The 25350-nt window shown below is 37.7% G+C and overlaps 1 protein-coding gene and 1 pseudogene across 2 annotated transcripts in view; both read left to right on the top strand.

Moving 5' to 3' along the window:
• The window catches only part of MIGA1 (mitoguardin 1), a 105826-nt gene that overhangs the window by 61595 nt on the left and 18881 nt on the right, over positions 1–25350 (top strand). For both annotated transcript variants that reach the window (XM_078451763.2, XM_078451762.2), the window contains exon 8: positions 8079–8179. In XM_078451763.2, the coding sequence (XP_078307889.1) occupies positions 8079–8179 (101 nt within the window). The remainder of the gene's footprint in view (positions 1–8078; positions 8180–25350) is intronic.
• Positions 15539–23578, top strand: LOC132673026 (small ribosomal subunit protein uS17 pseudogene; annotated as a pseudogene).

The raw sequence follows: 25350 nt of genomic DNA, 5'->3' as shown, positions 1-25350 counted from the left end.
CCAAAATAAAAAACTGTTTTCAGTATAGATGGGGCAGGTAGCTGCACCCTTCAGTAGTCAGCTGGTAGAGCAGAGGACTGTAGACCAGATGAGGCAGGTAGTCATGTAAGATGGACAAAGAGCAGCAGGAGTCTTCTAGATTTCTTAATTATTGTAACAGATTATAGCAGACTGTGGAAAATAGCTTGTCAGCAGCAGGAACTTTTCCACTTTCAGTAAAACCACACAAAAGACAAGGTTCCAAATCATATTTAGGTTGCTAAAAATCATCTGGAGAATAGCTGCTGACATAGAAGTCAGATGACATTAGACATTTGGCAGCCTTCCTCTTCTTACTGGTGTTACAAAATCCACAGTGGACTTTAAAAGAAGAGTGGCATCTTTGGAATCTCCACTAGGATCTGCTGAGGTTAAAATAGACGTGATGGCTTCTAAGCAACAGAAAATAGAATGTGTCTAAGGATGGCAAAAGTGAGACCTGTAGAAAACCCATTTGGATTGGTTTAGAGAAGTAGATAGGCCTGAAGTTCAAGTTCCAAGGTTGAAGTGTCTCTTTGTGTTTTCTCTTTGTTTTTGTTTTTTTAACTTTCAAGCAAACTCTGCTTTGAAAAAAAAAATACGTGAATTACGAGATTGTGAAAGAAGGAGCAAGGCTTGAATCCAGTCAGATTTTTGGCCTAAAATGTATGACTGTTGTGTTAAAAGTAAACATCATACCTTTATTATCCTTCCAAAGAAGAACATAGTTTATGTCTATGTATGAATATTTTAAAAAGTTCTGGGTGAAAAAAAAAAGTTCTGGGTGATTGAGATAGGTAAAGAGCAATGTTTTAAAAAGTTTTAGACTTGGGGCGCCAGGCTGTCTCAGTTAGTAGAGCATGCTATTCTTTTCTTTTTTTTAAGTTTATTTTTTGAGAGAGAGAGTGTGTGGGGTAGAGGCAGACAGGGAGAGAGAGAGAATCCCAAGCTGTTCTGCACTTGTCAACATGGAGCCCGAAGTGAGGCTCAAACTCATGAACCGTGAGATCATGATCTGATCCGAAATCAGGAGTCAGATGCTTAACTGAATGAGCCACCCAGACTCCCCTAGAGCATGCTACTCTTAATCTCAGGCTCATGAGTTCAAGTCCCACATTGGGCATAGAGCCTACTTGAAATGAAATGAAATGAAATGAAATGAAATTAAATTAAATTAAATTAAATTAAATTAAATTAAATTAAATTAAATTAAAAGTTTTAGGTTTACTATTTAAAAAGGTTAAGAAAAGGGGCACCTGGCTGGCTCAGTAGGTAAAGCATGCAACTCTTTCTTGCGTTGTGAGTTTAAGCCCCATTTTGGGCATAGAGCCTATTAGAAAAATAAAAGAGAGGAAGAAAAAGAACTATTCTCTTGAGAGCCAGTGTGGTAACATACAGCATTTTTTTTTTTTTGGCATATATTTTTTATATTTAGTCCCCCAATTATATGGAAAGCGTTCCTTTTTTTAAAAAGTTTGTTTATTTGTTTGTTTGTTTGTTTGTTTGTTTAGAGAGTACAGGAGAGGGGCAGAGAACGAGGGAGAGAGAATCCCAAGCAAGGTCAGCACTGTCAGCACAGAGCCCGATGCGGGGCTCGAGCTCATGATCTGTGAAATCATGACTGAGAGCTGAAACCAAGAGCTGTACTCTTAATTGACTGAGCCAACCGGGTGCCCCTGGAAAGCATTCTTTTAGGCACATCTAAGGTTAAAGATTAGGCATTATGAGGCATAAGCTGCATATTTTAAGTTTATAAGAAAGTATCATAAATTTAATTAATTTAGAGCCATGTATTAGAAAAATAAGAATTTTAACAGGCCTCTGAAAACATGTAAAGGTAATGTAACAGGTAAAATGATCCAGATGAAATATATGAGAGGCCTTTTAAAAATAGGGATTTTCATGTCTTGGTTATGGTCACTTGGTGTAACAAGTTTTATTTAGTTTATATCAACAAATATTGAAGTGTTTACAGTGTGTTCAATGCTCTATTAAGAACTATAGGAACTACCAGGAAAAAAAATGAAAGGAAAAAAAAAGATGAGAAAGTCCATGAATGATTGTTACATTCAGGCAATAGTAATAGTTAAATAAAAATTCAGATAGTGTATCAAATTGTACATACTTTTTTTTTTACATACTATTATGAATAGGTAACAATTGTTGAACACTTACTTTACATGTATTAACTCATTTAATCCTTACACAACTCTATGAGGTAGATTTTACTCCCATTTTTCAAGTGAGAACACTGAGGAATGGAGAAAATAAATTTACCTAAGATTGTTATCCAGCTAAGTAGCAGAGTCAGAATTTGAATTCAAACAGTCTGGCTCCAGAGCCCACACTTTTGCTGTACTGCCTTATATAGAAGCAAAAAATTAGATAATTTTTGGAGGATACTTACAGGTGATAGTACTTGAGTTGCATTGTAAAACCACATGTGTTCTGGGTAGCATGGGGCAAGAGAGCAGAAGGAAAAATTTGTGTGTTGGAGAAGATGCAGGAGGAACTAAAGGCTTGATAAAGAATATATGTGGCAATAGTAATAGCAGTGAAAAATTATTTAGCACTTACTATGTACAAAGAACTATGCCTCCATAAATCTCTCACTTAATCCTTATGACAATTCTGTGAAATCAATATTGTTATTCCTAGTTTACCTTGATAACAAGTAGCAAAGCTGGGATCAGAATTGGGATCCAGATGCTACGTTAACTGGCTGACTCGAAATCTCAAGCTTTTACCCATTGCATTACTATGGCAAGTGGGTGTATAGTGAATAGTACAGTATATAATATAGTGTAAGTATAATGGTTTAGTATAATATATAGGAATGTATATATAGTATATAATAAAGTATACTATATGGCATAGACTATATGTTATATAATTCTAGTATGATAATATATAATATACAGTATAATATAACATGTAGTACAGCATAAAGTTGAGTCTTTTATTAATTAATAGAAAAGAATATTAGGTAGGGTGAACAGAGATTATGGAAGTCTTTGAAAACCAGACAAGGAGCCGTTGAAGATTTTGACTGGAGAATGGCTTTTTTTTGTTGTTCTAGTTACAATAAAGCATTCTTACCCATAATTAGGCTAGTCCTGTCTAACAGTTACACATATTAAATGCAATAGTCTCTGAAAGAATTTAGCAGAATAGCTTGGGTACTACTTTTAGTCACTCAAAACATGTGAGTTGAGTCTGAATCCTGTAGAGCTTATAAACTCTTTGCACTCTAGATAAGATATGAGAAAGGAATGCCCAAATAGTACTGTCCAATAGCAATATAATGTAAGTGACAAAATGTAACTTTAACTTTTCTAGTAAGTACATGAAAAAGGTGAAATTAATTTTAGTAATATATTTTTCTTAAACCTAGTTTATATTAAAAAGATTTTATATATTTTGGTACCAAGTTTTCAAAATCCATTGTGTATTTTACACTTACAGCACATCTCAGTTCTGACTAGCCACATTTCATGCGCTCAGTAGACACACATGGCTAATGGCTACTATGTTGGACACCACAGCTCCATAGTTTCATAGCATGGAATCTGGTGTCAGATGACTTCTTTTGAATCCTGCCATTCCATTTCTTAACTGTGTGAGTATGGACCATTACTTAACATTTCTGTACCTCAGCTTCTTCATATGTATGATGAAAAAAAAGAAGAGTACCTACCTCAAAGGATTATTGTGAGAATTATGCGATAATGTATGTAAAGCATGTAACTTGGTTTCTGGCAAGTAGTAAGTGCGAAATAAATGTATGTTGGTTTCATCATACTTTTATTGTCATTAAATAGTAAGCATCTCTTAGTTTCCATGTCTTCTTCCTGCAGATAGTTGATTATCCCCACCAAAACATTCCCACTTAAAATCCTAAACCAATGACTAAATAGCAAAGAAAGATGGGTAAACTAGGAGGAAAAAGGTCGTGAGTGGTATATGCATGGCATTAGAGTCTCCCACAACTACTGGTATTCCACTATGGGGTGCAGATAGATTGTTTTGATTTGCTAGTATACTTAACAGACTCATGAGATCTTTTGACTTTTTGAACTTAGCATCCCCTATCAGGGAATAAAATTCACGTTTAATAATTCACAGCTTAACTGCCAATGTTGAAATACTTCATTGTCTTTTCTGCTGTCAGCCATTTGGGGCCAACATACATAGATATATTGTTTCCTCTCCTTCTATGTAAATCCTTAGAGGAAAGGGTTCAAAACAAAACAGTGATTTATCTCACTCTCTTGTGTAACTATCATGTAGATCAAAAAATAAAACATTGCTGGGGTATATGGTTGGCTCAGTTGGTGGAGCATGTGACTCTTGATCTTGGGATTGTGAGTTTGAGCTTTATGTTGGGTATACAGAGTACTTAAAAAAAATAAAATCTTTGAAATAATAAAAATAAAAAATAAAACATTGCCAACTCCCTAGAAGGTTCCTTGTACCTGGTCCTAATCAACACCCCTCTCCCCATTCCTAGAACTAACCATTGTCCTGATGCTCATGCTAATTACTTCCTGGCTTTTCTTATTTGACCAACTAAGTGTAGTCCTGATCACTGTAGTTTAGTTTTGCTTGTTTTTGAATTTTATGTGAATGAAATCATACATATAATTCTTTACTCAACATGTGAGGTTTATCTTTATTCTTGCATATAACAGCAATTCATTCACTTTCATTGTTGTATACTTATTTCATTGTTTGAATATATCCCAGTTTGTGTATTCTATGGTAGGAGAACAACTGTGGTTTTTTTTCCTAGTTTGGAGTTGTTGTAAGCAATGTTGTCATGAATATTCTTATGCATATAAGCATGCACTTCTGTAAAAAAACACCTAAGGGTAGAATTGCTTGTCACAGAGAATACAGTCTTGAACTTTCATTATACTACCAAATTCTCCAAAGTGGTTCTACTAATTGACATTTCTACTACGGGTATGTGAGTTTTCAATACTATACATCTTTAACAAAAAATTGCCATTTTTTCCAACTCATATCATTCTGGTAAGTGTGTAATGATTGTGTGTGTGTGTGTGTGTGTGTGTGTGTGTGTGTGTGTTTTCTGCTAAGAAAAATTTGGTAAGAAGTTTCTGAAAATACTGACTAAAATGAAACCTTTGGTTTTCAGTTTTCCATGCTGTCGCAGTCTTTCAGTACTACAATCAAGAATTTATACTTTTTAGAAAGAGTATTTTATCTTTATTTTAAGTTTATTTTGAGAGAGGGAGAGAATGCAGAGAGAAAGGGAGAGAGAGAATCCCAAGCAGGCTCTGTACTAATAGCAGGGCTCAAACCCATGAACTGAACCGTGAGATCATGACCTGAGCTGATATCAAGAGTCAGACACTCAGGTGAAAGAGTATTTTAAATTTTAATTTGATTCATGAAAGCAAGTAGTTTGAGATATTACTCAGTATTCTTTATTCATGCTTTTTATTGGCTTATCTAAAAAACAGATGTATTATTTCTCTTCATAATTTAAGCTGCCATTCCAGGAAACATAACAATTACTGAAATGAGAGGTATGGTCTGTGATTTACGAAATTAGATTTAATGAATAAATCTTTCCAGTTCCTCTGAGCCATTTTTCTTTGTTAGATTTTTTTTTTTTTTTTTTTTTTGAGTAAAGTACTGGCTGGTTACTGTTGAGTGATGTAAAACAGACTTTTAACAGCCCATGGGTATGTCTGAAAGGTAAAGTGACATAAGATAAATGTCTCTTCAACTCTGAAAATAGCAAAAGTCCTATGGAACCAAGATTTAACTTAATTGACTTATAATTTAACCCACTTTAAAAGTGGTTTGGCATAATGAAAACTGTACTGTGGTTTCTTTTTGCATAATTAATACTAACAATGGAAAAGTAACAAGATAGATAAAGGTGTGAAAGTTGTAAATGCCAGTTCAGTTTTGTGTGTACAATTAAGTTTGTATTTGTGTGTGTAGTTTTTAAAATCACATATGCACTAAAAAGAGAATAATGGGAATTTTTCTGGATAATTGAGTGTCCAAAAATACCAGTCTTATAGCTGTTAATAAGTGCAAAACCAATTATGTTGTTTTGTTCTCAAGTTCAATGAAAAAATTTAAATTTCCAAAAGAATGTATTTGGAAAATAGAATAGTTTAACCTCTGATTGTGTTCCATTAGTCATTTAGTAGTGGAAGGATTTTAAGCTGTGAGGTTAGGTACTTTAAAATGATTGATGTAACCTTCATCTGAAAACAATTATAATTTAAACTTGGAATATAAATGGTTAAATTGTCAAATATGGGCCCACTAAATATAAAGGAGGGGAAAAATACGCTTTGTGTATGGTTATTCTTGATACCTAATAAGAATGAGCCTTGTACCAAGTATGGCTTGTTAGCTTTTCTGCGTGGTTTAGAGTTTGGAATATAAATTGGTTGCACCCCTTCTGAGTTGAAAATAAATTAATGGTTTCCCTTTAAAAAAAACCAAAACTACTCTTCCTGTATAGAATCACAAATGTTTGTGTTTTCTGGTACTTGGGGGTTTTAAACAGGACTTGGAAAATTTCTGGTAAAGGTAATGAATTTAGTTTGGGAAAAAAGATGGAATAGAAATTTGGATGAATGAAAGCCAAAAAGAGATTCCTGCTTCCTTTTTTTTTTTTTTGAGAGAGAGAGTGCAGTTGGAGAAGGGGCAGAAGTAGAGGGAGAGGGGCACCTGGGTGGCTCAATTGGTTGGGTCTCCAACTCTTGATTTCAGCTCAGGTCATGGTCTGCCTGTTGGTGACCTTGAGCCCCACATGGGGCTCCTCACTTACAGGGGGTGCAGAGCCTGCTTGGGATTCTCTCGCTCCCTCTCTCTGCCCCTCCCCCACTTGCACACACATGCACATGGCTGTACACTCTCTCTCACAAATAAACTTAAAAAAAGAAGGAGAGGGAGAGAAAGAATCCCAAGTAGTGTCTGGTGCCCTGCTCAGAGCCTGACACAAGGCTTCATCGTACTAACTATGAGATCATGACCTGAGCCGAAATCAAGAGTCACATGCTTAACCAACTGAGCCACTCAGGCGCCCCTCTGGTTCTTTTTTAAAGAAGATAAAGTTTCTGACAAATTTAGCAGATAGAGACTCAATATGAAAAATCAGTATATATTTTGTTCTTTGCTTTTTCATACTTATGATAAATTTTAAAGCATATCAGTTGTTTGCTACAATATAGACACATCTGTAAGCAAGTACAGTGTTTATTTGAAAATTACAGATTCCTGATGATAGTATGTGAAGGTATTGGTACCCACATTCAAATGCCCCATGTGTTAACAGGTAGACTGTCTTGGCATGGCCAGATTAACCATTCACCAATGTATTTAAACTTTTTCAGCCCTTATAATCGAGACAGTTGTATTTGACCTTCAAGTAACCAGAGTAAACATCAGCCCTGATTGTTTTTGGCCTTTGACATAGGCCTTAAGGACTGAAGAATAAGTTCTTCATGAATTGTTTTAATTGATCAGTTTATCACAAGTAACTGACCAGACAACATTTCATGCTAATAATTCATTTAATTTGAATAAACTTACCAGTTCTCACAACTTGGTCAAGGCCACTTGCAACTAATTTCCTCTGTTTCAGCTATCTTTGGTATGTGCTGATTTTACAACATGTCATAGATAATCCAGCTCTAGTTATTATTTACCAGTTTAAAATATTACATATTCAAAAGCTTTTTAAATCTGATAGTAAGTTTAATTAATTCCCTTTTAAAGTAAAAATGTCTGCTTTATAGCACTTTCTCCTCTGCTCAGCAGCATTTCAGAATCACTTAAACAGTGAATACACTTTGAGAATCTTACCAGATTATATACCATTGGTTTGTATTTATTTTCTTTTAGGTTTCAGCCTAAATAAAGATGGAAAGAAGGAAGAAAGGGAAGGAAGGAAGGAAGGAAGGAAGGGAGGGAGGGAGGAAGAAAGAGAGAAAGAAAAGACAGGCATAGTATAGAATGTCAATGAGAAGGAATATCAATTTCTTCACTTTTCTTCTTTTACTTTTAAGATAAAGATACAGATGTCACCATGAAGGGGAATGTGGATGAATTTGGCCTGCGAGACACCTTGAGCGTCGCATCAACTGATTCCTTTGCTTCAGTAGCAGAGGTAGGACTGAGAATTAATTCCTCATTCTTTGTCACCTAGAGAGTACAGTTTTGCCATGTGCTGAATATCAGTTGCCATTTATGTAGCATCTACTATGTGGTAGATACCAGCCTACAAAGATGAATCTAAAATGAACATGAGTTTAGCAAGGGAGCTTATAGTCATTTTAGAGAGGTGAACATGTAAACACATATTTTAGAGGGGTGCTGTCATATTCTGTGGATTATGGGTGAGGCATATAAGTATCTTCATGGAAAGTAATATAATCAGAATTTTTAAAAATGTTTAGATTCCTTAGCTTAGAAATCATACTTTTAGACAATTTTTTTCAAGAAGGTGATCAAATATTTCTTTATAAAAATAATCACTATGTGATTTTAACAATAATGAAAAACTGGAACTATTCTAATGCCAAATTATAGTGCATACATAATTTGAAATACTGTACTGCCAAAAACGTATTTCCATTTACTTTTTTTTATATATATAATTTATTGTCAAATTGGTTTCCATACAACACCCAGTGCTCATCCCAACAGGTGCCCTCCTCAATGCCCATCACTCCCTTTTCCCTCTCCCCCACCCCTCATCAACCCTCGGTTTGTTCTCAGTATTTAAGAGTCTCTTATGGTTTGCCTCCTTCCCTCTCTGTAACTTGTTTTTTCCCCCTTCCCCTCCCCTCCCTGGTCTTCTGTTAAGTTTCTCAGGATCCACATATGAGTGAAAATATATGGTATCTGTCTTTCTCTGCCTGACTTATTTCACTTAGCATAATACTCTCCAGTTCCATCCACGTTGCTACAAATGGCCAGATTTCATTCTTTCCTATTGCCAAATAGTATTCCATTGTATATATAAACCACATCTTCTTAAAAAAAATTTTTTTTTGATGTTTTATTTATTTTTGAGAGAGAGAGAGAGACAGAGCACGAGCGGGGAAGGAGCAGAGAGAGAGGGAGACACAGAATCCGAAACAGGCTTCAGGCTCTGAGCTGTCAGCACAAAGCCTGATGTGGGGCTCGAACTCACAAACCGTGAGATCATGACCTGAGCCAAAGCTGGACCCTCAACCGACTGAGCCACCTAGACGCCCCATAAACCACATCTTCTTTTTTTTTTTTTTTTTTTTTTTAAGTTTTATTTATTTTTGGGACAGAGAGAGACAGAGCATGAATGGGGGAGGGTCAGAGAGAGAAGGAGACACAGAATCTGAAACAGGCTCCAGGCTCCGAGCTGTCAGCACAGAGCCCGACGCAGGGCTCGAACTCACGGACCATGAGATCATGACCTGAGCCGAAGTCGGCCGCTCAACCGACTGAGCCACCCAGGCGCCCCCACATCTTCTTTATCCATTTGTCAGTTGATGGACATTTAGGCTCTTTCCATAATTTGGCTATTGTTGAAAGTGCTGCTATAAACATTGGGGTACAGCACCCCCATGCATCAGCACTCCTGTATCCCTTGGGTAAATTCCTAGCAGTGCTATTGCTAGGTCACAGGGTAGATCTATTTTTTAATTTTTTGAGGAAGCTCCACACTGTTTTCCAGAGAGGCTACACCAGTTTGCATTCCCACCAACAGTGCAAGGGTGTTCCCTGTTTCCATTTATTTTTAATGACATGGGAATGTATGTTAAGTGAAAAGTGTGGTATATAAGGCTTTATATAGAGAGTATGATTGTAATTTAGTAATAAGAGAACAGAAAACATGTATGTAGTATATTGTATAAGTGTTTAGGCAGACAAAAAAGAGGTTAGATATAAATACACCAATGTGTAAACAATGGTGATCAATGAATTATAAATTTATGGGCAGTTTGTTTTCTACTGAGATTTAAATTTTGTATCAAAAGAGAATGCTTGCAGGGGCGTCTGCGTGGCCCAGGTGGTTAAGCGACCAACACGTGGTTTCAGCTCAGGTCACGATCTCACGGTTCATGGGATCCAGCCCCACATCAGGCACTAGGCTGGCAGCATGGAGCCTGCCTGAGATTCTCTCTCCTCTCTCTGTACCTGCCCCCTTCTCTCTTTCTTTCTCAAAATAAATAAACATTAAAACAATTTCTTAAAAAAAAGAATACTTGCAGAGTGCACATCTTTTTATACTTTTTTTCTGCTTAAAGTAACTTTAAAAATCACATATGCCCAATTTTATCTTAGAATAATTTTATTTTTATGGTAGATTTTGGATATTAATGCTGTCTTTTTTCGTATAAATAGTATCACACATCTGTAATTCATGCTGTAGTGTGGAAAGCTGTAGATATTCTAATACTCTGTACCCTAAGCCTTGATTCTGCCTTTTCTAAAAAATGTTTTTAATGTTTATTTGTTCTTGAGAGAGAGAGAGAGAGAGAGAGAGAGAGACAGAGCACGAGTGGGGGAGGGGCAGAGAGAGCGGGGGGGGGGTGGGGGGGGAACACAGAATCTGGAGCAGGCTGTTAGCACAGAGCCCGATGTGGGCCTGGACTCACGAATCACAAGATCATGACCTGAACTGAAGTGGGACGCTTAACGACTGAGCCATCCAGGTGCCCCTGATTCTGCCTTTTTTAAAGCTGTGGTGATCATGATCTTTATTCTTCTCAATATTTTTCTTTTATATATATTTTAGCTATTGCTTACAGTATTATCTCCTGAATTACTTACATTTTAACTTATATTTTTATATTTATAAAATAAATACATTTATGTTTGCAATAAAAAGAATTTTGTAAAATTCTTTTCCAGCTTTATTGAAATATAATTGACATATAATGTATAAATTTAAGGTGTCTAATGTGATGATTTGATACACATATATTGTGAAATAATTACCACAGTAAGATTAGTTAATATGTCCATCACCTCACAGGATTATGTGTGTGTGTGTCGGGGAAGGGGGGTGAGAATATTTAAGATTTACTCTCTTAGCAACTTTCCAGTATATAATATAGTATTGTTAACTGTAGTTGCCATGCTCTGCATTAGATTCTCGACTTTTTCATCTTCTCACTGGAAGTTTTTACCCTTTGACCAACATCTCCCCATTTCCCTCACCCCTCAGCCCCTGGCAACCACCAATGTACTCTCTGTTTCTACGTGTTTAGCTTTTTCAGATTCCACATGTAAATGATAGAATGCAGTATTTGTCTTTCTCTGATTTATTTCACTTAGCATAATGCTGTTAAGGTCCATCCATATTGTTGCAAATGGCAGGATTTCCTTCTCTACCATGGGTGAATAATATACTTTTGTGGCTCAAACCCATGAACCGTGAGATCATGAGCTGAAATTAAAAGTCGGACACCCAACTGGCTGAGCCACCCAGATGCCCTGGATCTTATATTTAACTATTCTGTCACTCTGTCTTTTGATTGGAGGGTTAAATCCATTTGCCTTCTTAGTAATTATTGATAGGTATGTACTTACTGTCATTTTGTTACTTGTTTTATGGTTGTTTTGTAGTTCTCTGTTCCTTTCTCTTTTCTCTCAAGGATTGCTGGTTTTATTTAGTGATATACTTGGATTCCATTCTCTCTATTTTTTGCATATGTATTACTGGCTTCTGATTTGTGGTTACCATTAGTTTTGTAATAACATGCATATAGCAGTCTATATTAAGTTGATGGTCATTAAAGTTTAACCCATTCTTTACTTCTCTCTCCCTCGCCCCCTGCTACATTTTAGGTAGATGGTGTCATGGTTTATATTCTTTTATTTTGTGAGTCCCTTGACTGATTTTTATTTATTTATTTATTTATTTATTTATTTATTTTAAGAAGTCTGGACTGCTTTTTTTTTTTTAATGTTTATTTATCTTTGACAGAGAGAGAAACAGCATGAGTGGGGGAGAGGCATAGAGAGAGGGAAACACAGAATCCGAAGCAGGCTGCAGGCTCTGAGATATCAGCACAGAGCCCTATGTGGGGCTCGAACTCATAGACCATGAGATCATGACCTGAGCAGAAGTCAGACACCCAACCAACTGAGCCACTCAAGTGCCCCTTGACTGATTTTTATAGATATATTTATTTGTACTGCTTTTGTGCTCCCTACTTTTTCTTACTCCTGCATATGGTCTTTCCACTTAAAGAGCCCCCTTTAATATTTCTTGTAGGGCTGGTTTAGTAGTCATGAATTCCTTTTAACTTTTGTTTTTCTAGGAAACTCATTATTTCTCCTTCTATTCTAAATGATAGCCTTGCTGGGTCAAGTATTCTTGGTTGCAGAGCTTTTTTTTTTTTTTTTTTTTTTCTTTCAGTGCTTTGAATATATCATGCAAAGTTTCTCCCTCCAGCCTGCAAAGTTTCTGGCACAAAAAATCAGCTGATAGCCATTTGGGGTTTCCCTTGTATGTAACTATTTTATTTTCTCTTGCTGCTTTAAAAATTCTCTCTTTATCTCTACTTTTTGCCATTTTAATTACTATGTGTCTTGATGTGGGCCTTCTTAGGTTGATCTTGGGTCGGGGGCTCTCTGTGCCTCTTGGATCTGTCTGCTTCCTTCCCCAGATTCAGGAATTTTCAGCTATTATTTCTTCAAATATATTTTCTGCCCTTTCCCCCCACCCCTTCTCCTTCTGGGATCCTTACAATGTGAATGTTATTATGCTTGATGGTGTTGGCTGAGTTCCTTTAGTCTGTTTTCATTTATTATTGTTATTTTTCCTCTCTCCTGTTCAGCTTGATGGCTTTCCATCATTCTGTCTTCCACGTCACTGATTTGTTCTTCTGCTTCCTGTAATCCTGTATTTATTCCATCTAATGTTTTTTGGGGGAAGGGGAGAGAGAGAGAGACCGTGTGCATGTGAGTGGAAGAGGGAGAGAGAATCTCAAACAGGCTTCTCACCCAGTGGGGAGCCCAGTGTGAGGCTTGATCTCATGACTGTGAGATCATGACCTGAGCTGAAATCAAGAATTAGACACCCAACTGACTGAGCCACTCAGGCGCCCCCATCTAGTATATTTTTAATTTCGATTATGGAGTCCTTCATCTCTGATTGATTCTTTTTTATGTTTTCTATTTGTTTTTTGAGGGTCTCAGTGAGGTCTTCCACTCTCTCTCAAGTCCAGTGAGTGTCTTTATGGCCATTACTTTAAATTCTTTATCAGGCATATTACTTATCTCTATTTTATTTAGCTCAGTTACTGTGATTTTGTCCTGTTCTTTCATTTGGTACATATTCCTCTGTGTCTTCATTTTGTCTAATTCTCTGTGTCTAGTTTTATGTATAAGTCAGCTCTATCTCCTGAGTAGTGGGCCTATTTTGTATGGAACCACAAAAGACCCTGAATAGCCAAAGTAATATTGAAGAAGAAAACCAAAGAGGGTGGCATCACAATCCCAGACTCAGCCTCTACTACAAAGCAGACACGTATTGGCACAAAAACAGACACGTAGACCAATGGCATAGAATAGAGAATCCAGAATTGGACCCACAAATGTATGGCCAACTAATCTTTGACAAAGCAGGAAAGAGCATCCAATGGAAAAAAGACAGTCTCTTTAGCAAATGGTGCTAGGAGAACTGGATAGCAACATGCTATGAATGAAACTAGGCCACCTTCTTACACCATACACAAAAATAAACTCAGAATGGATGAAAGACCTAAATGTGAGATAGGAAACTATCAAAACCCTAGAGGAGAAAGCAGGCAACAACCTCTTTGACCTCAGCCGCAGCAATTTCTTACTTGACACATCTCCAAAGGCAAGGGAATTAAAAGCAAAAATGAACTATTAGTACCTCATCAAGATAAAAAGCTTCTGCACTGCAAAGGAAACAGTCAACAAAACTAAAAGGCAACGGGTGGAATGGGAAAATGACATTTGCAAATGACATATCAGATAAAGGGCTAGTATCCAAAATCTATAAAGAATTTACCAAACTCCACACCTGAAAAACAAATAATCCAGTGAAGAAATGGGCAGAAGACATGAATAGACACTTTTCCAAAGAAGACATCCAGATGGCCAACAGACACATGAAACGATGCTCAACATCACTCCTCATCAGGGAAATACAAATCAAAAGCACACTGATATAAAACCTCACACTGGTCAGAGTGGCTAAAATGAACAAATCAGGAGACTATAGATGCTGACGAGGATGTGGAGAAATGGGAACCCTCTTGCACTGTTGGTGGGAATGCAGACTGGTGCAACCACTCTGGAAAACAGTATGGAGGTGCTTCAAAAAATTAAAAATAGAACTACCCTATGACCCAGCAATAGTACTACTAGGAATTTACCCAAGGGATACAGGAGTGCTGATTATAGGGGCACATGTACCCCAACATTTATAGCAGCGCTTTCAACAATAGCCAAATTATGGAAAGAGCCTAAATGTCCATCAAATGATGAATGGATAAAGAAGACGTGGTTTATATATACAATGGAATACTACTTGGCAATGAGAAAGAATGAAATCATGCCATTTGCAGCAATGTGGGTGGAACTGGAAGATACTATGCTGAGTGAAATAAGTCAGTCAGAGAAGGACAGATACCATATTTTTCACTCATATGTGGATCTTGAGGAACTTAACAGAAGACCATGGGGGAAGTGACAGGGAAAAAAAATAGTTACAAACAGAGAGGGAAGGAGGCACACCACAAGAGACTCTTAAATACAGAGAACAAACTGAGGGTGGATGGCGAGGGCAGGGGGAGAGGGGAAATGGGTGATGGGCATTGAGGAGGGCACTTGTTGGGATGAGCACTGGGTGTTGTATGTAAGCCAATTTGACAATAAATTATATTAAAAAAAAAAGAAACTGAAAAACAACAACAAAGTAGTGGGCTTATGAAGAAGAGGTTCCGTAGTGCCCTGTAATGCAGTGTTCCCTGTTGACCACAACCTGATGCTTCAGGAGTGTCTCCTATGTGTATTGCTAGTGCTCTGCTGTTGTGGGTAAGCCTCTGTTGCCTTCAGTCCAATTGTCTGATGTGGCTGTCTTTGCCTGTTATGGGCAGGGTTTGGTCCCTAAGTTGTTAGTGGGCCAGTCTGGGGCCTTGGGCTTGAGTTGGGTCAGACCAGGCGTTTGCCAGAGATACAGTAGCACTGAACTGCAGGGCACTTTCCCTGTGTTGTCCCCTGAGAAGCTTTCACTATTGGGCAGGTCCTGTAGTCAGACCTGATGTCTGTCCCCATCCCATGCTGGAGCCACATTCAGACTGTTACATGGGCTTTTTTCCCCCCTTCTCCTGGAGCTAGAGTCACTTTGGAGTGGTGCTGGCCCCTGTCAGGGCTGCTTGCAGACTGCCAGGCTCATGGCATCACTTTGGATGGACTCCATTCAAGTGCATATTGGAGGGGATAGGACCCAGGAGAACACAGGGTCAGAGTGGTGTGTTAGCAATGTTTGTGCAGGTCTGCTATGAGAAGAGACGTGGAGGAAGACCTTGTTGGAGAGGACGTGTCTGCAGGAGAGTGCCAGGGCAGGGTACACTGTTAGCAAGTTATTGTGGAATACTGGTGCTTCACTGGTTACTGCAGGTGTCCATGTGTCTAGGCTGGGTGGTGGGAAAGGGGAATTGTGCCTACCAGCTCCTTTGTTTGAGAATTCTCCCAAAGACCGCTGCCCCTCCAGCACATTCTCTGAGATTAGTAAACAAATCTCCCTCCCGGATACTCCAGGCATTTTTCAAAGTGCTGCTTCTATGCAGTATCTCAGTGGGCTGTTTATTGTGCTGTCTCTTTAAGGGTGAGGACTCAGTTTGCTGTTTCCTTCTGGCTCATATAGACCCAAGTTGCAGGTGTTAAGCTCTGCCAATAGTAAGAATTTGTGAAATGTGGACCAAAGCCACTGGTTGTTTTACTCTGAAGGTTTAGGTGGCTTGGGTGTTGGGTGTGAGGATCTTTTTCTCTCCCTTGTCCATGTTGGTGGTATCCCTACATCTCATGAACAGTCCTGTGAGTCCATTTAGCTCCTGACTGCTTCTCTACCCCTCCTACCCATTTTGATGTGGCCTCGTCTCTACATTTAGCTGCAGAGAGTTTGTTTTGCCAGTCTTCAGTCATTTTTTGGGTTATTTACATTGATGTGGGTATTATCTAGTTGTATCCCTGGGATGAAGTAAGCATAAGATCTTCTTACCCTGCCATGTTCCTCTTAATTTTTCTTTCTGATTGATTGCTGTGAGTGTACAGAAATGTAACTACTTTTTATATCTTGCCTTTGTATCCTGCAACTTTATCAAATTTGTTTATTAGTTCTGGGGCGCCTGGGTGGCTCAGTCGGTTGAGCGTCCAACTTTGGCTCAGGTCATGATCTCACAGCTCGTGAGTTTGAGCCCCGCGTCGGGCTCTGTGCTGACAGCTCGGAGCCTGGAGCCTGCTTCGGATTCTGTGCCTCCCTCTCTCTCTGCCCCAACCCACTCGCATTCTGTCTTGGTCTCTCTCAGAAATAAATAAACATTAAAAATTTTTTTCAATTAAAAAATTGTTTATTAGTTCTAACAGTTTTTTGGTAATCTTTTAAGATTTTCTATTTTATTTAAGTTTTTTTTAAACGTTTATTTAAAAAAAAATTTTTTTTTTTAACATTTCATTTTTGAAAGGCAGAGAGACAGAGTGCAAATGGGAGAGGGGCAGAGAGAGAGGGAGACACAGAAACAGAAGCAGGCTCCAGGTTCCTAGCTGTCAGCACAGAGCCCGACACGGGGCTCGAACTCACGGACCACGAGATCATGACCTGAGCCGAAGTCGGCCGCCCAACCGACTGAGCCACCCAGGCGCCCCTTAAACATTTATTTTTGAGTGAGAGAGAGAGAGATTGAGAGCAAGCAGGGGAAGGGCAGAGAGAGAGGGGGACTCCATGCTGACAGCAGAGAGCCCAATGCAGGGCTCAAACTCACAAACCATGAGATCATGACCTGAGCTGAAGTTGGACGCTTAACTGACTGGGGCACCCAGGTGCCCCTAAGATTTTCTATATATAGGATTATATCACGTGCATACAGAGACAGTTTTACTTTTTTCTTTCCAATTTGGATGCCTTTTCTTTCTTTTTCTTGCCTGATTGCTCTGGCTCAAACTTCAGTGCTATGTTAAATAGGAGTGGTGAGACTGGGCACCCTTGTCTTGGTCTTAGAGGAAAAGCTTTCAGTCTTTTACCTTTTTTTTTTTTTTTTTTAAGACATTTTCTTTTTTCTTTTTAAGGTTATTTATTTTGAGAGAGAGAGAGAGACAGAGCAGAGCACATGAGGAGGGGAGGGGCACAGAAAGAGGGAGAGAGTGAGAAAGAGAGAATCCCAAGCAGGCTTCAGACTGCCAGCGCAGAGCCCAACATGGGGCTCAAACCCACAAACTGTGAGATCATGACCTGAGCCGATGTCAAGAACTGGATGCTTAACTGACTGAGCCACCCAGGTGCCCCCAGTCTTTTACTATTGAGTATGATATTTACTATGGCTTGTCATATATGACTTTTATTGTGTTGAGGTATGTTTTTCCTGTACCAAATTTGTTGAGATTTTTTATCATAAAAGGATGTTCTTTTTTGTCAACTACTTTTTATCTTTCTGTTCTGTAGATGCTTATGTCCTAGATGATTTATAAGAATTGTTAGTTACTTTGCATTTTTCTGTTGTGAGGAACGATGTACCTAATTGCTCCAAAGTTTCTTCAAAATATGCAACTTTAAAAAATATTATTTTGCCAAGTGTTTATTATACTTACTTAGTTGTTTAATTTACAAAGGTTTGATAAAAAGAATCCTTATGGAGGGGCTCCTGGGTGACTCAGTCACTTAAGTGTCCAACTTTGGCTCAGGTCATGATCTCACGGTTCATGGGTTCAAGCCCTGTGTCGGGCTCTGTGCTGACAGCTCAGAGCCTAGAGCCTGCTTCAGATTCTGTGTCTCCTTCTCTCTCTGCCCCTCCCTGCTCATGCCCTGTCACTCACTCACTCTCTCTCTCTCTTTCTCTCTGAAAAATAAATAAATATTAAAAAAAAAAAAACCTTATGGAAAGCAAAATACATGAATACCACAAGAAGGGCTCAACATTTGAGAAACATCCTAGGAATGTTTCTAGGGCATACATGTATGATCTTGGAATGTAAATGTTCCAAGATAAGTTCTTTTCTAAGAAATGCTTGTTAAATTATTTTTAATTGCATGTACTATATGCCAGATATTTAACTTAGGGACAACCATTTTAATGAAGAAAGTTATTAAGAAAATCTGAACTCCTTGGGAAGTAGACAGTTTGTGAATAATTGAAAGATTTATTCAGAATTACCAGGAAGATTTCTTACCTATTTAGATTAAAGAAATCCTGGCATAGACTTTTCTCTAAGCTAGGTCAGTCATTTGTGAAAGTGATTAACAAGATTTTCCTATATAAGCTTTGCCAAACATTGGTTTGGAACTACAGCCTGTTTTCTCTGAAAAGTCTTTTTTTAATAATAGATTTACTGAGAATAACTCACATGCTATAAAATTTTTTAAAGTGTACAGTTCAGTGGATTTTAGTATATTCACAGTTGTGCTACCAGTAACACTTTCTACTTCCAGAACATTTTTATCACCCCAAAAAGAAACCTCCACCTATTAGTAATCACTTCCTGTTCTTTCCTAACCCCCCACCCTTGGCAAGTACTAATCTACCTCTGCTCTGTGGATTTGCCTATTCTGGACATTTCATATAAATAAAATCATGCAATATGTGACCTTTTGTTTTTGATGTTCTTTCACTTGGCATAATGGTTTCAAGTTCTGAAAAGTTTTTTTAATGTTAGTGTACCACTGCATTGAGTGCTCCTAGCTCTCCCATCTGTTAAAGAGATTGTCATTAATAGGTAGAAACTAATACTGCAAAGAGTAATTTTTAGCTGTGGATTCAGTGTTTCTTAGAATTAACACTCTGCAGCATGTGTTTGTATTTAATTTATAAATTATAGGGTGCTCTTTAAGGGGAAAATTTTATTTCTTATAATCCAGATACTTCTACTCATATGCTAAATGGAAGCTTGGAAAGTGTTTTAATACCCACCTCTCTGACTTGATAGCACTTATTGATAGCAATCCAAAATAATGCACTAATTATAATATATAAAATGATAAGGATAAATATTTAGAATAATCATAATCTGAAAAGGGAAAGCTGTATCTGCCACTTAAAATTTCTATTTTTTTTTAAATAAAGTTTACTTATTTTGAGAGAAAGCTAGAGAGAGGAAAGAGCGGGGAAGGGGCAAAGAGCGGGAGAGAGAGAGAGAGAGAGAAAATCCCAAGCACGGAGCCCAACACAGGGCTCGAACCCACAAACCGTGAGATAATGACCTGAGCTGAAACCAAGAGCCAGACTCTTAACTGACTGAGACACCTAGGCGCCCCTAAAATTTCTATTTCTTGAATTATTTTCCTTTCTCTGGGGTCAATTTTGTCTGTCGTGGGCTTTCATTCTTGTGCTGGTGATTTTCTTCTCAAATTTGAAAGCTTAATTGGTGACTGAATTGATGTTCTTAGATAGATTGTGTAGGTTTACAGTGTTTTATGATGTTTGTCTCTCCTATGAACAGGAAGACTAACGAGACTTCTTTGAGGTGTGTTGATTGGCAAGCTTTTCTTTACCCAGACAGATCAGATCATTTTTAAAGGGAAATGTTATCTGGTTGAAAATTTGTTTTTCTATAAGCTGTCCTCCTATTCAGTGATGAAGGGGAGAGCAGAAATTACAATGATATGTGGGATTACTATACTTGTTTGTACACAGACTTTCATTTAACCTGCCATTTTTAATCCCTTTTTAAATCCTGTCCCATACCTGCCTTGCTTCAAGCCTGGTGCTCTTTTGAGCCTCTGCTTAGCAAATGTCTCTCCCTTGATTATGTCTTCTCTTAAATGTATTCTGGACTATGAGTTCCTCGTCATTTCTCATCTGTCCACACACTTCCATTTGCTTTTCAGTTTTTTGAAATCTGTGTCTTTCTTTTTTGTTAGTATTGTTCTCACCATTATGTGTATTAGTTATATGTTGCTGTGTAATAAATTACCTAAAACTTATTGTCTTAAAACAACAATAGGATTCAGGTGTGGAGTGGGGCTGGGGCCAAAGCTGTGAAGACCCCCAGGCCTCAGGGGCAAGTCCTGGATAGCGGGACTCCACCCCAATTTGAGGTTTAATTCTGGGTGTCCTTGATTCTTGGGGGATTAAGTTGGGCAGAGGGTATATGTCTTTGCCTTAGTCTAGTAATTAGAGCCTTTTAAATCCTGGGGGCTCCATTCTTGGGCTCTAATGGAGGCTCAAGTGTTTGGGAAATTATTTTCTTTCTTTCTTTCTTTCTTTCTTTCTTATTTAATTTTTTATATTAAAAATTTTTTAATGTTTATTTAATTTTGAGAGAGAGAGAGAGAGAGAGAGAGAGAGAGAATGCAAGCAGGGGAGGGACAGAGAGAGAGGGAGACACAGAATCTGAAGCAGGTTCCAGGCTCTGAGCTGTCAGCACAGAGCCCAACCCGGGGCTCGAACTTATGAACCACGAGATAATGATCTGAGCTGAAGTCAGACGTTTAACTGACTGAGCCACCCAGATGCCCCCTTTTTTATATTAAATTTTTTTTTAATATTAAAAAATTTTTAATATTTAGAGAGAGAGAGAGAGAGAGAGAAACAGAGTGTAAACAGGGGAAGGGCAGAGAGAGAGGGAGACATAGCATCTGAAGCAGGCTATGAACCATATGATTATATGAACCAGGCTCCAAGCTGTCAGTACAGAGCCAGACATAGGATTCAAAGTCATGAACTGTGAGATCACAAACTGAGCTGAAGTTGGACGCTTAACCAACTGAGCCACCCAGGCACTCTGGGAGTTATTTTCTTTCTTTTTTGTTTTTTAATTTTTTTTTTAATTTTTATTTTTGAGAGAGACAGAGACAGACTGTGAGCAGGGGAGGGACACAGAGACAGGGAGACACAGAATTTATAGCAGGCTCCAGATTCTGAGCTGTCAGCACAGAGCCCAATGCGGGGCTCGAACTCACAAACCGTGTGAGATCATGACCTGAGTCGAAGTCGGACACTTAACCCACTGAGCCACCCAGGCGCCCCTCTGGGAATTATTTTCTTAAAATTCAGGTTTTATGGGATGGTTTGTTAGAAGTCTTAGGCCTTAGGGTTAGTCCTGTGAGAATTGAGTCTTAAGGGCTAGTCCAAGGAACCCTTTGTTTTGGTATTTAATTCTGACCCTGCATATATTAGATAAGGAGTATCTTCTGGGCTTACCAGCCTACCAAAAGCAGCTGAACATCTCTCAAAATAAGAGAGTCCTGCTTGGAAAAATCAGCAAGGAGAAGAATACTACAAGAACATTGGTCTGGGCTTCAAGATGGCCAGGGAGGCCACTGAAGGCATCTACATTAACAAGAAATGCCCTTTATTGGTCAAAGGGACAGATCCTATTTGGTATAGTGACCAAGATGAAGATGCAGGGGACTGTTGTCACCTGCCAAGACTACCTTCACTATGTCCAAAAGTACAAGTGCATTGAGAAGTGCCCTAAGAATATGTCTGTGCCCCTGTCCTCCTGCTTTGGAGACATTGAGATCAGTGACACGGTCTCACTGGGCAAGTGTTGGCCCTTGAGCAAGACCATCTGCTCTGATGTGCTTGAGGTCAGCAAAGCCACAGACACCAGGAAGCAGTTCCAGAAGTTGTGAGACTAGACACCTGTCCACTCCCCCAAATGAAGTATTTTCCCATTCAAAAACAACAGTAAACATTTACTATTTCATCAATTTGGAGGGCCAAAAATTTGGAAGTGGCTTATCTAGGTGGTCTGGCTTGAGGTCTTTTGTGAAGTTGTGATCAGGTATATTGGCTGGGGCTATAGTCATCTGAAGGTTTGGCTGGAGCTAGAGAATCTGCTTCCAAGATAGCTCACTTTCTGCATGTTGGTGCTACCTGTTGTTAGAAGTCCTAAGTTGCTTACTTAAGACTTCTCTACAGAACTGCTTAAGTGTCATCACATTTGGGACCTGACTTCCTCCAGAAGAAGTGACCCAAGAGAGAATGAGATGAAAGCAGTGATTGTTATGATCTAGCCTCAGAATTCACATTCACCATTTCTATAGTATGCTGTTAATTACACAGGTTGGCCCTATTCAGTGTGAAATGAGGTACGAGTACCAGAAAGAGAGTCATTGAGGGCTATTTTGGAGCGTGGTTATTGTGGGTGTATTTCCCTTTTAATTTCTTTTGTGAGATAAGGAGAAACAGCCTGCTTTCTTTAGCTCTAAGTCCTATTTGTAATTTTAGGTCGTTGGTTTGAAAGGAAAATGTAAGCATATTAAAAAAAATAGTCCACATTAAAATGGAACTTAGCCTATTTCATGACCCAACTTATATAGTTTTAGAACTTTGGACATTTCTTTCATGGGTGTTCAGAGCCTTAAAAAAATATTAAGGCTTTTAAAAATATTAGTTCACATTCAGCAAAGTCATTGCTTGCTAAGGAAGACCCATCCAACACATGGAGAACAAAAGAGAAGTAATTTAGGATGTTGGAAATCTGCAGCTAATGAAGCACTGGTTGCTTCATTTGTGGGTTTTGTCTGTTTTGTCTGTTTTTATTGTTGCTGCTGTTATTGACTTATTTGATTTCTTATATGGTAATTTTTATAGTACTTGTGAACTATGGGAGATAACTAATGAGGCAGGATGGTGCTTTGGTATAAATGAATATAATATTACTTTTCTTTTAAAAAATATTAAAATGAATTTTTGAAATGTGCCCTTTGGGGGAAGAATAATTTAGAAATAAAGGACATTTCAAACTTTGGCTAGCAAAAAAAAAAAAAAAAAAAAAAAAAAAAACAAACCCAAAACTCTTTTTCATGATAAATTGTACATTTCCACATGATAAATTGTACATTTCCATATGCTGGAATTAAACTGTGTTAGTGACCTCTGCTTCAGAAATAACATTTCAGCTATAGTAAAATGTTAATCTTTTTCTGAAACTTAAAAAAAAAAATTGGAATTTTGTCAAAAAATTCTCCCTATAAGATATATTGTAAAATGAGGATTTAGCCATCATTTTAATAGTTTGCTTTTTGCTCTATGAAATTTAATATTGATACTGTAAATTAATGTCTCTGAGTTGTCATCATGTCTTAAGAAGGACTGATGATACCGTTAGTATCAAATCTTCATTATGATCTATTTTCACAACTGCAAGCTTATCTCAAGAGACTTCTTTAAACAATCACTTTAGCCAAACCAACAAATAAGCAAGGTAGACCAATAAATCAAGACTCGACTCTGGAATCTGTCATTGTTGGATTTATTCATTTCTTATTAGTATAAATTATTTTATGTAAAAAGTTTAACTGGAATCCTATTTTCCTCCTTAGGATGTTTCTCTGTTGGTAGGTGAACATAGATCCTTATTTTGATAGTGGTACAAAACTTTATTTAATATCTAAAGAATTTCTAAGTTATTTTAAAACCTATTAGGTTTTTTTTTTAACCTGAAGAACATGTTGCCTTTAGCATAATATGTTTTCCTTAAAATATGAGAGGAAATATTACTTAAAGTAGAGAATATATAATATCAGATATTATCAGTTCTGTTTATGTTTTTGTTTTGTTTTGTTTTTTGCCTCTGGTCTAATAGACATATTTATACTATCTTAAATATTGCTGATGCTTATACTTCTTTCCCCTTGGCTTTTTGGATAAGGCTGATAAGAGTATAGTTTGATATTTAAGAGTATAAGCAAGCTTTGGAATTAATGCCTGGGTTTAAATTCTACCATTTGGTTGTGGGACTTGGGCAAGTTCCTGCTAATGTAAGTCTATCTCTGTTTCTTTATCTGTAAGATGTGGGTAATAATAGTACCTAGCTTATGAGTTGTAAAGATTAAATGAGATTATCAACGCATTTAGCATAGCCCCGGGTGCATATGAAGTGCCAAAACTACAGTGTTGAGAAATACTTCTAGAAAAATAGACTGAAAACCTCTGAAAATCTCCTCCACAAAAGTAATGAAAACACTGGCAAGAATTGTCAAAATCAAAATTTTAATAACTGAAAATTAATGAAAGACTTACAGAAATTCAGGGGGCATTTATTCAAGAAAAATGACTCCATAAGAACAGTGAACTTAAGGATTTTTAATTTGATCTATTCGCATCCCCCTCTCCTCCATAGTCTTGAAAACTAGCAATCTCACAACTGTGGAAATTGCAGAAACCAGGGGCCTGGCAACCACTAAAAGAAACTTAATGGCTTTGGAGCTTCACAAAATTCTTACTGTTTGACCTGTGTGGCAGCTCTCTGCAGAGTTCCATTCTCAGGACTTACTTTGATCTGACTTAGAGCTTGCTCTGTAGGAAAGTCCTATCCTATGGCCTTTGTCGAAAACATTCAGTGGCAATTATTTAACATTAATATACCTGAGGTGGTGTGATACCTGTCAGGGCTAATAAGAGGCTGATCAAAAACTCAAAAGGAAAAATTGGGCAATGAGATTTTAACAGGGGACTTTGAAAAGTTCCAACATATTCCTGGGAATCTAAAAGGCCACAGGCATGCACAGGACTATGCATATGTCCAGGAAAGACCTAGCAGTCCCTGACCCCTCACCTCTGGCTGACCTTCATGTTCTGTATAAGCAGGTAGTAAAATTTCAGGCAGAAAAAAGAGAAAAAAATAATTAATTGTAATTTATCAAAAGTAAAAACTCGGGCTTTAAAGGATACCAACAAGAAAGTGAAAAGAACAGCAGATTGGGAGAAATATTTATAAATCATGTATCTTATAAAGACACATATCCAGAATATATAATGAATGGTTACAACTCAACCATAAACGGACAAAGGATTGAATAGACATTTCTCTAAAGAAGATATACAGAAGCCAGTGAGGAGATGAAAGATGCTTGACACTGTTAGTCATTAGAGAAACTAAAAACCACTTCACACCCACTAGAGTGGCTGTAATGTAAAAAATGGACAATAATAATTATTGGGGAGGGTGTGCAAAAGTCTAAATCATTGTGCATCGCTAGTGGGAGTGGAACATGATGTGGTCTCTTTGCAGAACAGTTTGGCAGTTCAAAAAAGTTAAATACAGAGTTACCAACTGACCCCTCCTCTCAGGTATATACTTAAGAGAATTGAAAACATTAAAAACTTTTACACATATGTTCAAATCAGCCTTATCATAGCCAAAAGTGGAAAC

Source organism: Panthera onca, chromosome C1 (assembly GCF_046562875.1).
Source record: "Panthera onca isolate mPanOnc1 chromosome C1, mPanOnc1 haplotype 2, whole genome shotgun sequence".
NCBI lineage: Eukaryota > Metazoa > Chordata > Mammalia > Carnivora > Felidae > Panthera > Panthera onca.
This window is presented reverse-complemented; position numbering and strand designations above follow the sequence as displayed.